This window comes from Rattus norvegicus, chromosome X, assembly GCF_021556685.1.
Source record: "Rattus norvegicus strain SHRSP/BbbUtx chromosome X, alternate assembly SHRSP_T2T, whole genome shotgun sequence".
NCBI lineage: Eukaryota > Metazoa > Chordata > Mammalia > Rodentia > Muridae > Rattus > Rattus norvegicus.
In genome coordinates, this window is record NC_141554.1 from 125,455,998 (window position 1) to 125,473,389 (window position 17,392).

General features: G+C 41.8%; 1 protein-coding gene and 1 pseudogene across 1 annotated transcript; one reads left to right on the plus strand and one right to left on the minus strand.

Annotated features, from left to right (window-relative positions):
* Positions 1-366: 366 nt before the first annotated feature.
* Btg1c (BTG anti-proliferation factor 1C) lies at positions 367-5,224 on the minus strand. The gene is given in 5 exon segments (NM_001428714.1): positions 367-983; positions 1,799-1,921; positions 3,608-3,738; positions 4,517-4,658; positions 5,178-5,224. A coding segment is annotated over 1 exon segment (486 nt). The 5' UTR covers positions 979-983; positions 1,799-1,921; positions 3,608-3,738; positions 4,517-4,658; positions 5,178-5,224; the 3' UTR covers positions 367-492.
* A 7,203-nt stretch (positions 5,225-12,427) lies between these two features.
* Positions 12,428-13,009, plus strand: LOC134484019 (GTPase NRas-like; annotated as a pseudogene).
* Positions 13,010-17,392: the final 4,383 nt, after the last annotated feature.

The window sequence follows — 17,392 nt, forward strand, 5'->3', positions numbered from 1 at the left end:
AATACTGTGAACAGGCTGGTGCTAAAATACATGGTTCAGGCAGGGTCTCTGTAAGGGCCTTTTAAAAGCCCCTTGCAAAGTCACATTATGGTTCCTTGCAAATACTAGGAATACAATACAAGGTCTGACATTTTTCCTTTTCATGCAACCTGTTTGACTTTAGGTGAGATACAGTCTATAGGTTTTCCTTAAAGGGAAAGATGTGAAAATATAGGTATAATATCTAGCAGAAACTAAGACCATCCCTAGTAAATAAAACGAGTGCTTCCTTGATAAAACAAATGCTTCCATGAACTCATAGACAATTACATCATTGAAAGGTACTAACCAAACTATAACAATGTCAATTATAAATCACCAACACCATCTCATTCCAGATCTTTACAGCCGTGACATGGTTTAAATTCAATAATCCATCCCCAAGAGGAACCCACCCAAAGCAAAAATCAATTTATCCATCCATTATAAGATGATCCATCCGTAGACTGTATCTTAACCTGATACAGTCATCATATTGTAGTTTTTAGAAGGGCTTGTTCTGCCCAAAAGAGGTTCCTCCTTACAGCTGCTTCTGCTATCTACTGTTTGAGCGTTGGTGCTGTTTTGAGAGCTACCTCCCACTGGTGAGGCTTCATACAGCACACAGATGGAGCCATCCTCTCCAATCCTGTAGGACACTTCGTAGGGGTCAACCCACAGTGTGAGTTCACTTGGGAGAAGCCTGAACAGCTCTCGGCTGCTCAGTCCAATCTGCTGGGCTGCCTGGCCGACCAGAGGATCCATTTTATGGTTAATACGAATACACCTGTAACCTGAACCCTTGCAGGGCTTCTCTGGGAACCAGTGATGTTTGTAGTGCTCTACCAGTAGCTCCTGCAGGCTCTGGCTGAAGGTCTGTAGCTGCTGCTCATTCCTGAGGCCCCTGGTGCACAGGAAGTTGGAGATGAAGGTTGCTGCAACACAGATCTCGCCAATCATGGTGGCTGCAATGATTAAAAAGGGAGATGTGTGGGGGTGGCAGATAGGTCAGTAGTATGTCCCTGAAGGCACATTGTCCATGCTAGCTTTCTACCAAGACACAGTAGTCTAGAGAAGGAAAGTGTGTGTGGCAGCTATTAGCTATAGGGATCCTTTTTAAACTTTTCCTTTTAGAAAAAAAGTTACTGTGGAGAGAAGAGTTGGGAGGAGATAGCTAGCCAGGACACATCACTTTGCCCTCCTCAGCCACCCTCCCACCAGCTCAGTAGCCTCTGAGTACCCCAAGAGTTGTAGTTCCAGTTCCAAGAGATGAAATTACTTGCATTCTTAAAGGCATATTAAGCCTAAACCAGTTGAGCACACAGAACAATGATATCTTGGTCTATTGAGTGCAGGGAAGTGTAACACAGTCACTAAGATTTGGCTGATGAGAAAGCTGCCTAACCAGAGCCTGGACAGGCAGTATGGGTAGGGTATGGGGATGGGGATGAGTAGATCACCTTGATTCCTGACTATGAGGCTGGTCTTATTCCCAGGCTATTTGGTCCCAACCAATAATATAATTGTTAGGTTGGTTCAGGGATGGGGAAATGGTAACATCGATCGTACAGCAGTATGGGTCACTATGCAGGCAGCTTGGCCCCAGCTTATGCTGGCCCTGTGTGGTTGGCACAGCAGGGCATATCCTAAGCTAGGCCTGGGGGTCTGTTAATGTTCTAGGTGAGCAGGGTTATAGGTGACTCAACAGGCCAAGATTGGTGGACAAGAATTTCCAAAGTATCGTGTGTGTTGTACAAGGGTTAGGGTCTTGATTACTTACAAGTCTGGGCAGGTGATGTGTTCCCCTGACCAAACCTGTGCCTGGTACTCTGCAGTTGCACAATAGGGCAGTGTCTTGATCACTCACGAAGTTGGATTAAGTGCAGGCTGATCAAAGGTAGACCTGGAAGGATTAGTATGATAAGAGCAGGATAGGATTTTCAGCTCTCAAAAGGCTAGCATTGTACAGAGTCTGACTGGCTTGCTCCTGATATCAGAGTGTCTTAAGGTGGTCATCATCTTAAGATATCAACAGGAATAGTGTCCAGGCTGTTTGACCCTGCCTGAACATCATTACATAAAAATGCTATAGATAGGCAAGATTCTGGATCCCTCCTGAGACTGGGATCATAATCTGAGTGAGCCAAGTTAGGCCTCAGATGTGAGCATTATGTTGGATGCCAATGTCTTGATAACTTACCACTACAGGTTATTTTGCAGGCTGCTTGTCCCCACATGGGTCAGGGAGTGTGACGATATAATGGAAGGGTCAGAGTCCTAGTTAGTCAACAGACAGTGCTGTCCTGTGATCTGCTTGAACCAAACTAGGTGTGTAGGTGTGGCTAAGTCATTGGAGGGGAATTCTTGGTATGGACTCTGCTTCTAGACAGGTTATAAGACCCAAGCCATGTCTGTTAGTGACAAAGTAAAGAAAGCATGCTGGGCTTTTATTAGTCTGTGGTTATTGGCAAATTTCCCATACTTAGCTTGACCTGGGCACATAAGCATTGTGTGTGGAAAAACTTTAATCCCTGAATAGTCTCCTGCTTGTACAAGTCTACTTGACTCCAAGTCCTGGATTGTTAGAATGATGGAGGAAGACTGAGTCTTGGGCATTTGTGAGCAGGCAGCTTGACCCCTATCTTGCTGAGTTAATGTTGAACATAACAAGGGAGGGCTATGTTCTGAGTTAAAAAAAATAAAGGGTGGCTCGTGTGCAGACTATGTGACCTGAACTAGCTTTGGTAGAGTGATCATATGTCTGTCACTTACTAGTCTGGTCTAGCACACAGGATGCCTAGAATTGTGAGACCACATTGTAGTCTGTGGTATAGCATCAGGAAACATTCTTGTTCACGAATAAGGCTTGGCTGGCCTGCAAACTCCTTGACCTAAGCTAGGCCAAGGAGTGTGAGAATGGGGCATGAGGGCAGGGTCTTTCTCCTCATCTGGGTGGTACCTAGGCTGCTGCAGCCATTCTAGGCCTGGGAATGTGAGGGTGTTCTTGGAAGCACAGGAGTCTGGATCATTCACCAGGCCGGGCTAGAGTACAGACATTGCTGCTCAATCTAGTAGGGTATATTAGTACCATACCAGGAAGACGGGATCTCGAGTTCTCAGAAGGCTAGTATGACAAGGCTACAATGTGATTGACTCCAGGTAAATCAGGATGAAGATGGCTATGGCAGGTGAGATTTGTGGGAGCTCACCAGGCTTTGTGACATCATCTAGGACTAGTACTGTGGAGGTGCGGGGGCTTGATCTTCCTGAAGTTTGTGCTACTTAGACACTTCTAGAGTTGAACTGGCATTATCACGGAGGACAGTGACCTGAAACTCTCACCAGGCAGCTCTGGTCAATGGTCTGCTTGATCAGTGTTCTGAGCTAGCTGCTTGAAGGGGAATCTTGATCATTCACTTTTGCTCAGAGTGTATGAACCAAGCTAGGCTTATGAATGTAAATAGGGTATAAGAGTGAAGATCTTGACCTCAGGGCACTCACTTGTCTCCTCTAGTGGCAACATTGGGTGATTTCTACAAATCATGGAATCATTAGGGCTGTGGGAGAGGTAGTAATATTGGTTACTTACCAAAGTAAGCTGGGGAGAAGGCAATTTGACCTTAGGTTGAGGTTGAACAGGGACTGTAGGGATGGCACAGTCTGGGTCCCTCATAGGTTGATCTTTTTTTTTTTTTTTTTTTTTTTTTACTGAAGATAGTCCTAGAAGAGTAACAACAGTGAAAAAAGCAGGGTCAAGGCAAGGGTCACTGAGATCATTTTGTACTCTGAGTACATGTAGCAGGGTAGGGGATAGGCCATATAAGTGTTTTGGCTGGCCTGAGAGACGCATGAATGGGACTATGTGTGGGAGAATGAGGATAGTGATAGGCCCCAGACTCTTCAAGTCCCACAAAGAAAAACCAGAGTTTTGGAGTGTGGGGATTGGAAGGGTCTGGGTCATGGACCAATCTGGGCTGGTCAATGAGATACCCAGGCACAAATTAGTCAGGATGTTATAAAATAGGATTCTTCATTCCATACCTGGCTAGGTTGGGGTGGAGGTTATGTGACCCAAGGTAGATCCAGAAATATTAGGATAACAACCAGTAGGGTAAGAGCTTGAACTCCATCAAAACTGGGATGGGGAACATTCTGATTGATCTCAGCTAGGCCAGGAACAATGCAGATGGCTCAGGCAGGCAAGGATTGTGTGGACTCATAAGGCTAGGATGATGTTCAGTCTATGTGGCACCATATAGGCATGGCAATATAAGAATGGTGTAGAGCACAAAGTTCTTGATCATTCACCAGTCATCATTGCTAGCCATGTTTTATGAAACTAGTTGAGTCTAGGAGTGTGATAATTATGTAGATCAGCAAGATTTTGGGGAATTCAAAAAGGCTGTCATTGTGCAACATTGTGCAACAGTATGACCTAAACTAGCCCTGGGACTACAAAGATTTAAAAGGGAAGGCAGGCAAGGTTTTGACCACTCACCAGTCTGGTTGGGTGCCCAGGCTGCTTGACACCAGCTGGGCCAAAGACTCTGAGGATGGCAGAGGAATTCACAGCTGTGGGTCACTCACCAATTAAGTTCATCTGCTTGACCTGAACTAGGCCTGGGAGTCTGAGGAAAGTACTAGAGAGGGAGTCATGATCACTCAACAGCCTGGGATGTTGCTCAAGCCCTGAGTAAATGCTACAGGAAGGTAGGGGTATACGGTACTCATTAGAGTGGCCTAATACATTGTCTTCGTGGGATTGTGTGCTCCGTCACTTGTCTGAACTGTTGCAGAAGGGCAGGGGTCTAAGTAACTAATCAGACTTGGCTGATCAGTGAACTGCTTGACCCAAACTCAAATCTGAGTGTCAGCATGATTCAGTAAGATGGGGTCTTGATTCTACACTAGGTTATGTTGGGATACAGGATATTCAACCCAAGCTAGGCCAGGGAATATTATGAGGACACCCCGGGATAAGATCTTGGTCTCTTACTATACTGAGATGGTGTCTATTCTGATTGACCCCAGTAGGCCACAGAGTATGAGAATGGCTCTGGCTGAGAGACTTCCTAGGAATTCACCATCTTAGGCTGGTGTACCAACTGTGTAACACAAGCTAGACCTGGAAATATTAGAACAGATGGTTGGTTACTTACCAGTCTGGGCTGGTGCCAGCCTGCTTGACGTGAGTGTGGTAATGGTTGAGGATGGGTGGGGTTCTGAGTAAGTCTCCAGACTGTGCTGGCAGTCAGACCACCTCCTATTGTGAGATCATTGCTATTCTGACATGGTGGGGGAGGGGAGGGGCCTGTGTAACCAATAAGGCTGGGGGATGGGATGATGCTGAGGAGTGCCGTGATGCTTCACCCAAACCAGCCATGTGACTGGAAGATAGTTTTAGAATTGTCACTTGTCATTTTTTCTGCCAACTTTGCATTGAAGAATGCATGGCAAGAAATGAGAAATAAACTATCTTCCAGGATAGTTTTTCAAGGGACGATTTAATTTACTGACCCAGAATAGGACACAGATATTATCGAGCTATGTACTGCAGATCTGTTATGTTGTTGTTGTTTATTTTGTTTGGGGGATTTTTGAGACAAGGTTTCTCTGTGTAGCCCTGTCTGTCCTGTAACTCACTCTGTAGAGTGGGGCTGGCCTTTAAGTCAAAGATCTCTTCAGAGCACATTATTAACTTTGTTTCAAAGTCAAGAGGGAATTTCTTTTTTCTGTAAAAAGTATTGTCATAGATCTCAAGAAACATGTTTACACAGGTGACCACTGGTGAAGTGCAAGTCAAGGCACGATAAAGCAACATCAGTCAGTGTCACAGGTCGAGGCATGATAGAGCAGCATCAGTCAGCATCTTTCTTTAAAGGTGACAGATCACTGCAAGGAAGAGTCAGATGAACTGAATGACTGTCCCGTCAAAAAAAAAATAGAATTTAGTCCTGAAAACTAATTAGACCAGCAGGAGCCTAGCTTGACTGGTCCCTGAAAGGCTTCACCCAGCAGCCAATGGAAAAAGACACAGGGACCCACAGCCAAGCATTAAATGGAGTTCAAGAGTCTTGTGGAGGAGTTGGGGGAAGGATTGGGAGACCCAAGGAGGATGGGGTCTCCACAGTAAGACTAGAGTGGACTAACCTGGACCATTGTGGGCTCCCAGAGACTGAACCACCAACCGGATTTAGCATGGGGAGCACCTGAGTCTCCACCACCACATATGTATCAGATATGAAGCTTTGTCTTCATGTGGGCCCCCAAACAACTGGAGCAGGGAGGGGGAGGGGAGGCTGACACTGAACCTGTTGCCTGTCCGTGGATCCTATTGCCCTGGTTGGGCATCCTTGTCTGGCTACGGTGATGGAGGGTGTGCCCAGTCCTGCAGTGACTTGATGGTCCAGGGTGGGTTGGTGCAGGGGTATTGCTCTTTGAGCATTTGAAGTTGCGCATAAAGCTGTAGAACCATCTCATTGTAAAGAAAGCTCCTCCCCTACAGTCGTGACTCTATAGATCAGGGATATTTTTGCATCCCCAAGGACAGGAAAAGACTGACACACAAGCAGTGAATCTTGATGAGGAAGCCTTCCTGATTTCCCCAAACCACATGTGTGCAGTTTCAAGAGCATCTAACCAACCTCTTGAGCATTTTCCCACCTGTATGGGTTTATTCACATAATTTCATAGTGATATTTTAAAGACAATAAAACTTGGATTCCTGTTTAAACCTGTGACATTTAGTTGAGTCATGCAAACTATGATCCACATAAGAGTCAGGGGATAGAGTCACAGATTATGAGAGGAAGTTTGCTAAACGAGGCAAGAATACCATGTGGTCTTCATGTGGTTTAAATCAGAGTCAGTCCTGTTGGGATCCAGAGAAAGCCTACAGGACAAAGCATAGTTGTAAAGCCTCTGGTCCCTCATCATCTTTCATAATTTTGCTGTGTTTCTGTAGGTGTCAGTGGGGATTAAAGTATAAGTTTATTTTTCAGGCTGCTCCTTAATAAGTTAATACTTTATCCCCTGGGTGTGTTTATATATTTGGGTTTTTTTTTTGAGTCATAAATGAGCTTGTTCAATTAAGGTTTATTCTTCTGAATGATCTCAGAAACTAGACTTTCCTGGAGTTGGTAATGGGAGATAACAAACAAAAACAAATTAAAACAGACAATGGCCCTGCATATTTATCTAAAACTTAGTTTGGAGATCATCTTCCCTTTTCTGTGAACAGCATAAATAAATCTGTAGAGTTATCAAGGCCAACATGAACATGACCCAGTAGCTGTAATTATTTACTTAAAATAAAGCTTTAGTATTTATGCTCTTAATTCATGAGAATTCTGATGTTCATAGAGTTGAAGTGGAATTTTCTGGATATGTCATATGATGCAGACTCATGTAGTGTTTTGTTTAGACAGACTCATGTGGTGTTTTGCTAAGATAGACTCCCATGTTATTTTGCTAGGGCAAGACCCATGGGAGGACGCATGATGTTTGGAGAGCATATAAATCGTACTCAGTGGACAGTGGTATCATACTTGTATAGCTCGCCTGCAATGCTTTGTTTGTGTTGTATTTTCATTTTTGCTGATCTTTGCTTTATTAAGAGAGGCATGGCAGAGAACTTCTCCTGGTGCCCTAGCTCGTCCTGGTCACTCCCACTAACTCATCCCAATTAGGCAGAGGACTGGTGGTTTCTGCTATATCGTGCCACCACTGCTAATTCATGTTTGGTGTCCTGACACTACTGAACTGGACTGCTGGTAACCTGACAGACAAAGATTTGAGTCACCCACGGAACTACTTCTACACAGGCCCACATCCCCTTATCCTATTTACAATCTTTTCTCCCCTACCTTTAGATGGTGGTTTAGAAGGGTTTCAAAGCATTTAAGAACCCTTATTAAAAGTAGAATTAAAAAAATAATCTAACCCAATGTGGCTTAGGCATAATGGGTAATTCTGCTTTGAATGTGGTAGAGGAAAGATCAGATTTTGAGGGGTTAACAATGTTCTTGAAAAGGTTGGCAAAATAGTAGCTACAGTAGCTGGATACTATCCTACCTTGTTCCTAGAGGGATTTTTTGTTTTTTTTTTTTCCTGGTTTTCATGTATACTCTTTGGAAAATGATTTTAGAGGAAGTTGATAATTCTCTTATGCTAGAGAAGATTGCTACATTGACTAAGCATGTAGTTTGTGAATAGAGGTAGAAATGTCTGGGTAGCAAAAAGAGCCAGTGGAAAGAAAACAAGGTTCATTCGGGCTTGATGATCTGAATCTGAGACCAGAAATATATGGCACCATGGAAAAGGGAAGCAAAATAGGCTTGAAGATAAACCACTGTTCCTTGCTTCTCACACTTTCACTGCCAGGCACCCAGATCACCCTTGTGAAACTAGGGGTCTGGAGGAGCAGGAAATGATACAGGTACAACCGGATAGAATTCAGCAGAATGCGCCACCAAAGGATATGCTTGGGCTTACACAAGCATCTTCATTCTTCCCAGTTTTTGTGCATCATATGCCTGCTAATGATGGTGCCCCTGCCTATAATGAGTTGAGCTGGCATCCAGTAGAAATAGTAGATCTAAAGCATTTTAAAGAGACTGTGTTATTGTATGGCTTGTACTCTCCATTTGCTAAAGAAATGTTAAATACTTGGGCTAGGCAGAATAGAATTAACCCCCAGATTAGAAAGGATTAGTGCCAGCTATTCTAGAATTTCAGTGGTTGTTGTGGTGGAGGAACAAAGCCACAAAAATAGAACAACAATATATAGCAAGTGGAATATATATTACTAAAAATCAAGTGCTTGGTTAAGGGCAAGATCAAATTCGATCTGATGATGATGTAATTGAACAATGTTATGTTGCTGGTTTAAGGGTCTGGGATATGATTGAGAAGCCAGAGGAGAAAATCTACCTCATTTACAAAGGTAATTCAATTACAAAAGACCTACAGAATCATTCATCCATTTCTTAGAGTTTGGGTTTCAGCTGTAAATACAGTTATATCAGACCCTGAAACCATACAGTCATTGATAGAAATATTGGCCTTTGAAAACTCAAATAGTGAATGGAAGAGAGCAATTAGACCATCGAAAGCACGAGGATCCCCAATAGATGAATGGATAAAAGGGACAACTGGCATTGGTTTTCATGAGCATCATGCTAATATAGGTCAACGAGTAGCTAAGAATCTCAGAAATCAAAATGCCTGATGTTTTAATTGTGAATCTGGCCATTTCCAGAGATTGTAAGGCTAGAAGATTCAGAACTCAAAGTAGCAGATACATTGACTCTAGAGAATATGGTGTTCATAGAAGACCACACGTAGGTTCTGGCTTTTGTGAACCACAACGGGGTCCAGGATATTGTAGCTGCTGTGGAAAGGGCAAACATTTGTCAAAGGGTTGCTAGTCCAAGAAGGACATACCAGGTAACCTCTTGCCCTTGGTAAATGACCAGAGTGGCTTTTATTATGGGCCACTGCTCTTGCCAGAAAGGCTGGTTTGATAACCATTTTAGGGGCAAGGCTATTGATCTTCAGTGGCCCTTTTTATAAACTTGGCTCTGCAATTAACAATATGAGATGTCTTCCTTTGATCAGCCAGAAAGTACCAATCAGGGAAGAAAATCAAAATTAAGTATTTCTGTTTTTATAAATGCTACAGAAGGGAGTGCAGCTTTGGACCTGGCCACAGATACACCTCTTACCCTATCCCCAAAACTTGAATGTTACAAGTTAACCACTTGTGTGCATGGTCTTTTATCCTCAGGATCAGTGGGAATAGTCTTGGGAAGACGTGGATTAACTTCTCAAGGATTTACTGTGAATCTAGGTATAGTAGATGGGGATAGCAAGGAAGAAATAAAAATCATGGTAAATGTGAAAAAAGGAAATGCAAATTGAAGCAGGGGCTAGAATTGCTCCATTGTTTCTTTACATCAAGGACAAGGTTCCTCAGTTGAAAGGACCAGGGCCTATGTAAGCACTGGAAAATGTGTGTTCTGGCAAACAATGGTAAATGATCAGAGACTCAAATTAATGGTGCAAATGAATGGTGTTGCCATAGAAGGTTTGGCAAATACAGGGGCTCATGATCATATCCTTTCCCCAAGTCTTGGAATACAGATTGGACTACTTCAGAAGATTTACACATAATTTATAGGAATTGGTAAACTATCAGAAATAAGACAATGTATCCAATGGATAGAGAAGGGCAAACAGGGAAGTTGAAATCTTATGTGGCTGACATACCTATAAAGTTATGGGGAAGAGATCTTTTACAGCAATGGGGTATGCAAATTAATATTCCTACAAGTCAAGGGACAGCAAATGAGGAAAGTCAGTGTGAAATGGTAGATGCTCCTGAGGGAAGGTGGATGATTGAGAAAAATTACAAGCTGTGTCCATGGCTCCAAAACAGGACATTATGGGGATCAAATTTCCAAATTTATAAAAGGGGCCACTGCTCATATATCAACAGCCTTGACCCTAAAATGGTTATTAAACTAGCCTCTCTGGCAAGAGTGGTGGCCCATAATAAAAGAAAAATTGCAGGCACTTGAGCCTCCATCTGTTCTTTTACCAGTTGTTTAACATATGGAAGAGTCTAGCAGCCCATAGAATTCCTCTGTATTTGTTGTAAAAAAGAAATCAGGAAAATAGAGGAGGATAATGGATTTAAGAGCAGTTAACAAAGTAATTCAACCAATGGGTCCTTTACAGTCTGGACTTCCTCTCCCATCTTTGTTTCTGAGACCATGGCCTATAATCATAATTGTCTTGAAAGATTGCTTTTTCAGAACACTCTTTCATGAGCAGAATAGGGAAAGGTTTGCTTTCTCAGTACCTACTTTGACTAATAGTAATCAACTAAAGAAATACCACTGGAAGGTACTCCCTCAGGGAATGTTAAATAGTCCAACTTAATGTCGGTATTTTGTGCAACAACCATTAGAAATAACCAATAAGCAATTCACTCAATCTATCATTTATCACTATATGGATGACATTCTGATGGCTGACTCTGACAAAGATGTTTTAGAGAATATATTTAAGGCAACACAAAGAATTAAACCATGCTGTGAGTTACAGATTGCTCCAGAAAAATTAAAAAGAGGAGATTTACTTAGTTATTGGGGTTATAAAATCAATCAACAAAAAATTCAACCACAGAATGTGCAAGTCCGTAGGAACAATTACAGATTTTCAAAAATTACTGGGTGATATTAACTGGCTGAGGATTACAATTAGATTGAATACATATAAGTTAAATAATTTGTTTGGAACATTACAAGGATATTCAAATTCAAGCAGCCCAAGATGACTAGCTGATGAAGCAGAAAAAGTGTTATTTCCTGTAGAACAAAGACTGCAAGATGCTTATGTGGATCAAATTGATCCTAAACTTGCTAGTATTTTGGTCATTTTGCCTTCAATTCATTCTCCTACTGAGCTCATTATGTAAAGATGAGACAGTATTATGATATGGATTTTCTTAGCTCATAATCAAAGTAAATCTGGGGGCTTGCTTATATATATATATTATCACATCATTTGCCAATAGCAATACTTTGAATTCTTCCATTTAAATTTGTATCCACTTCATCTCCTTTAGTTGTTTTATTGCTCTGACTAGAACTTCAGGTACTATATTGAACAGATAGGGAGAGAGTGGGCCTTTTCTTGTCCTGAATTTTAGTGGAATGGCTTTAAGTTTCTCTCCATTCAGCTTGATGTTGCCTATTAGCTTCCTGTACATTGCTTTGATTATGTTTAGGTGTATGCACTGTATCCCTGATTTCTCTAATACTTTTAACATGAAGTAGTATTGGACTTTATCAAAGATTTTTTTAGCATCTAATGAGATAAACACGTGACTTTTTTCTTTCAGTTTGTTTATATGGTGGATTACATTGATAGATTTTCCTATATTGAAGCATTCCTTGGGATGAAGCCTACTTGAGTCTAATTAGACACAACATTATTTCAATTTTCTTGTTTCTGTTGAGGCTTGCTTTGTGACTGAGTATATGGTCACTTTTGGACAAGGATGTATAAGGTACCAAAAAGATATATTCTTTTGTGTTTGGGTAAAATATTCTATACATGCCTGTTAGGTCCATTTGAGTCATAATGTCTATTAGTTTCATTATTTCTGTTTGTTTTTTCTTTTGATTACCTGTCAGTTGGTGAGATTAGAGTATTGAAGTCTCCTATTAATGTGTGGGGTTCAATGTGCAATGTAAGCTTTAGCAATGTTTCTTTTACAAATGTAGGGCTCCCAGGTCGGGGCTATTTATGGCTGTTTCAAGATATCCAACAGCTTCTTAGGTTGAAGTCCAAAAGCCTCCCAAGTGGGGTTTCCAGAGTTTGAGGTTTTTGCTGGTGTGAAATGACTGAGTACAAATTGGTGGTAGTTGGAGCAGGTGTTGTTGGGAAAAGTGTTTTGACAATCCAGCTAATCCAGAACCACTTTGTGGATGAATATGATCCCACCATGGAGGATTCTTACCAAAAATAAGTGATGATTGACAGGGAGACCTGTCTACTGAACATACTGGACACAGTTGGACAAAAGGAGCACAGTGCCATGAAAGACCAATACATGAGGACAGGCAAAGGGTTTCTCTGTGTATTTGCCATCAATAATAGCAAATCATTTACAGATCTTAACCTCTATAGGGAGCAAATGAAGCACACGAAGGATTCTGATAGTGTACCCATGGTGCTGGTAGGGAACAAATGTGACTTGCCACAGTTGACAGTGGCAAGGACAGTTGACACAAAGCAAGCCTATGAGCTGGCCAAGATTTACAGAATTTCGTTCATTGAAACCTCAGCCACAACCTGACAGGGTGTGGAGGATGCCTCTTACACACTCATAAGGGAGATACGCCAGTACCGAATGAAGAAGCTCAACAGCAGTAATGATGGCACTCAAGGCTGTATGGGGTTGCCCTGGGTGGTGATATAGTAAGACCCTTTGAAAGTTCCCTCATCAGAAAAGAGCCACTTTAAAGCTGCACTGATGCCCTGTTTCTGACATTCCTGGAGGAGACATGTTCCGGCTGCTCTCTCTCTCTCTGCATCTCAGAGAAGCTCCTGTTTCCTGCTTCCCTGACTCAGGTACTGAGCACAGTCATCTAACCTAAGAGCTCTTCAGAATAACTACCTCCTCACTCAGCTGTCCAACCAGAGAAATAGATCTGTTTCCCCCTAGTAGTTTTCTGCCCTGGGTTTCCCCTAGAAACAAACACAGTTGCCAGCCGGCTTTGTCCTCTGTAAAGCAGTTTACATTGATACACGTGCAATTCTGTTGTCAACAGTTTCTTAAGCTCTAAGGTAGCAAATGCTGGTGATTTCTCCCCTGCCACCAACTGTTGAACTTGACCTTGTTTGTTTTACTCTCTTCCAGAGAATATAATTATTTTTGCTGATTGATTGATTGATTTGTAATGTGATCAGCTATATTCTATAAACTGGCCTCTGCTCTGTATTAACAAATGCAAACATGAGTGCTGACAGGAGTGCATCCTAGTCTTCTCAACTGCATGCAATTAAATCCAATGTTCACAACAAAGTGTCTTTTTCCTAAAAGTGCTCTATAGGCTTCCATTATAGTTTGTAATTAAAGTAGATATTTCAAGAACCATTGTATAGCAAAGTGACTATGAGCCATCTACTTTTGAGGGAAAGGTGTATCTACCTGATGGCAGATGCTTTATATATGTACATGAAGATAGTTTCCCTGTTTGTGGTTCTCCCAGGAGAAAGATGGAATTGAAACAATTATGACAAATTTCATTTAATTCTAGCTAATCTTTTTTGAGGTACATTACCTCCTATAAATAATTGTAATTTCTTCAAGCTGAGAAACACCTACAGAAATGTGCAACATCCTTAGTCATTAGGGAAATGCAAATCAAAACAACCCTGAGATTTCACCTCACACCAGTCAGAATGGCTAAGATCAAAAACTCAAGTGACAACAGATGCTGGCAAGGATGTGGAGAAAAGAGGAACACTCCTCCATTGTTGGTGGGATTGCAAACTAGTACAACCACTCTAGAAATCAGTCTGGAGGTTCCTCACAAAATTGGAGCTAGTAGTACCTGAGGCCCCAGCTATACCACTCCTGGGCATATACCCAAAAGATGCTCCAACATACAACAAAGACACATTCTCCACTATGTTCATAGCAGCCTTATTTATAATTGCCAGAAGCTGGAAAGAACCAAGATGCCCTTCAACAGAGGAATGGATACAGAAAATGTGGTACATCTACACAATGGAGTACTACTCAGCTATCGAAAACAATGACTTCATGAAATTCATAGGCAAATGGATGGAACTAGAAAATATCATCCTGAATGAGGTAACCCAATCACAAAAAAAGCACACATGGTATGCATTCACTGCTAAGTGGATATTAGGCCAAAAGCTTAAATTACCTAAGATACAATCCACAGACCACATGAAACTGAGGAAGAAAGAAGCCCAAAGTGTGAATGCTTCAGTCCTTCTTAGAAGAGGGAACAAAAATATTCGTAGGAGGGGATATAGAGACAAAGTTTGGAGCAGAGTCTGAAGGAATGGCCATTCAGAGCCTGCCCCACATGGGCATCCAGCTCATATACAGACAGCCACCAAAACTAGATAATATTGCTGATGCCAAGAAGTGCATGCTGACAGAAGCCTGATATAGCTGTTTCCTGAGAGGCACAGCGAGAGCAAGGTAAATACAGAGTTGAATGCTAGCAGCAAACCATTGAACTGAGAACAGGATCCCCATTGGAGGAGTTAGAGAAAGGATTAAGAGAGCTGAAGGGGCTTGCAACCCCATAAGAACAATACCAACCAACCAGAGCTCCCAGGGACTCAACCACTACCCAAAGAATATACATGGACAAACCCTTAACTCCAGCTGCATATGTAGCAAAGGATGCCCTTGCTCTGCACCAATGGGAGGAGAAGCCCTTGGTCCTGCCAAGGCTGGACCCCCCAGTGTAGGGGAATATAGGGAGAAAGGGGGGTTGGTTGTGAAGGGCAAACACCCTTAAGAAGGGGAGGGGGATGGGATAGGGGGCTGACGACTGGGAAACTGGGAAATGGAATAACATTTGAAATGTAAATAAAAAATATAATAAAAAAGAGTCAAAATTATGAAAAAATGTATAAGCTTTTACAAATTATAAGGAACGCTTATGTGAGTTAAATTTCCAAATTATGTTTATAAATTTAAAAAAAGGAATTATCATCTCGCTCTTTTAAATAGAAACCACCCAGGCTAAATGTCTTCCATTATTAACTCTGCTTCTCATAATTAGCAGAGCTAATTCTACGAGGTGGATTGCACCTTCTTATCCTTGGTTGTTGTAGATGCCAGCTTCAGAGTTTATGACTAAATACAAAGGTAGATAAAACTAAGCTCACACATTCTGTAATGGGGAGAACAAACATTTGTCTTTAGAGAGTTTTTGTCTATCTTCAAGTCATGACAAAGTTCATAGCTTTTTAAACACTGATTCTACAGGTGTCTGGCAAAAACACACCCACCTCCACTGTACACACTGTGCTCCTACAGAACTAGTAAGCAAAATACTGAGTTACCAATGCATACACTCTAAGCCCGGAACAAACAGCATTTAGCAGGTTTACAAAGATTCGGTATCAGAGTTCTTAGATAGAACACTTCATTTTCACATTCTCCAATGTGTAAATAAAGCTTCCGCTAACTGTCTTACAGGAACATTTTAATTTGTGACAGCGGGTCAGGCACTTAAATTCAGGAAGAGAGGCTTTGCGACTTTGAGGCAAACCAAATCTTCACTAATTATGCTCTCTAAAAACACTTTGATACCATAGCAACTGGATTTACTTGGCTTTTAAGTTTGTCTCTGTTGTGCCAAAACTCACACCCTGTGGGAATATATGCTAGTAAGGGCATCTGAACTGGAGACCAACTATGGACACACATACATATATGTGTACACACACACACGGGGGGGGGAGGGAGAGAGAGAGGGAAGGAAGGAGGGAGGGAGGGAGGGAGAGAGAGAGAGAGAGAGAGAGAGAGAGAGAGAGAGAGAGAGAGAGAGAGAGAGAGAGAGGAAGGATATGGTCAAAAGGGCCAAGGAGAGTAACTTTCTCAACTGGAGTTTCTGGAGTTTGATAAACTTTTTAGGGATCCACCACCAGTCATACAGACACATTAAAACAGAACAAGACCAAATGTTGGTTGGCCTCAAACAGCTTTAGGAAGATGACTCAGCCATGTTGTAAAAGGCAGCAGTTTGCTTAGAAATGCAAACTCCACGTGAATGATTCCAGCATTAGCACTGAGGAGCACAGCATATATTTCTTCCCTCTTCTGATTAGTTTCAAGGTGTTGGGGAATTTGCTTAACAATGAAAATTCCTTAGAAACCACATCAGCCAGCTGTGTGCGATGTCATGTGCCTGTAATCCCAGCATTTGGGAGATTGATGCAGGAAGAGCATTGTGAGTTTGAGGCCAGCCAGGACTATATAGCAAGGTCCTGTTATAAACAAAAGAATCCCAAGGATCTCAGATTTTTAAGTATTGTAAGATCAGAAGAGAAAATAGCCATTTTGGAATTAGGTTTGCTTTTTTCAATTAAGCATACAATTTTATGTTTTCATTGGAATTACTGAGCTGAGTTATATCTTAAGTATCACCATGACAAATAAAACCCACCAGTGAATTATCAGGGCATCACCACAAATATCAAACCTCTAAAATGACAACAATTAATGGCATTTTATATTCTTTTCTCAAGTAGCAAAGGGTACCTCTTCATTTGAGCAAACACTTCAGATTTTGTTAGTTGGCAGCCTAACTTATAGACATGTTTTAAATACTTTTAAAAAACTATATAGATTAAAGAACATTTATCTAATGGGGGAGAGATGGAGGTGTGAACTCTGGCTTCAGTTTCCATGTGGCTAAAAATACGGGTCTGAAAATGTAAAGATGTCTAGGCTTACCCCACAGCTCATCAGGTATTCCCAGTCCTGGTGTAGGACTAACACTAACTTTTATCCTCATAGTGCTAGCAGCAGGCATCAGGCAAAAGTCTATAAGCAAGAGTAATAGGCAGGGAGCAAATATGGATGAACTGTTTTCTCTGTGATCTAATTGGCTTGCTCAACTTTTGAAACCATGACCCGGTCCATTAGCACCATGGTTTATTCAACTGAGATAATTATTCAAGCTTCTATAGGATGCTTGAACTGCTCTATGCTGAGAGAGAGGAATGATGAGATGTGGAGGTCCTTGATCCACTTGGACTTAAGCTTTGTACAGGGCGATAAGAAGGGTTCAATTTTCATCCTTCT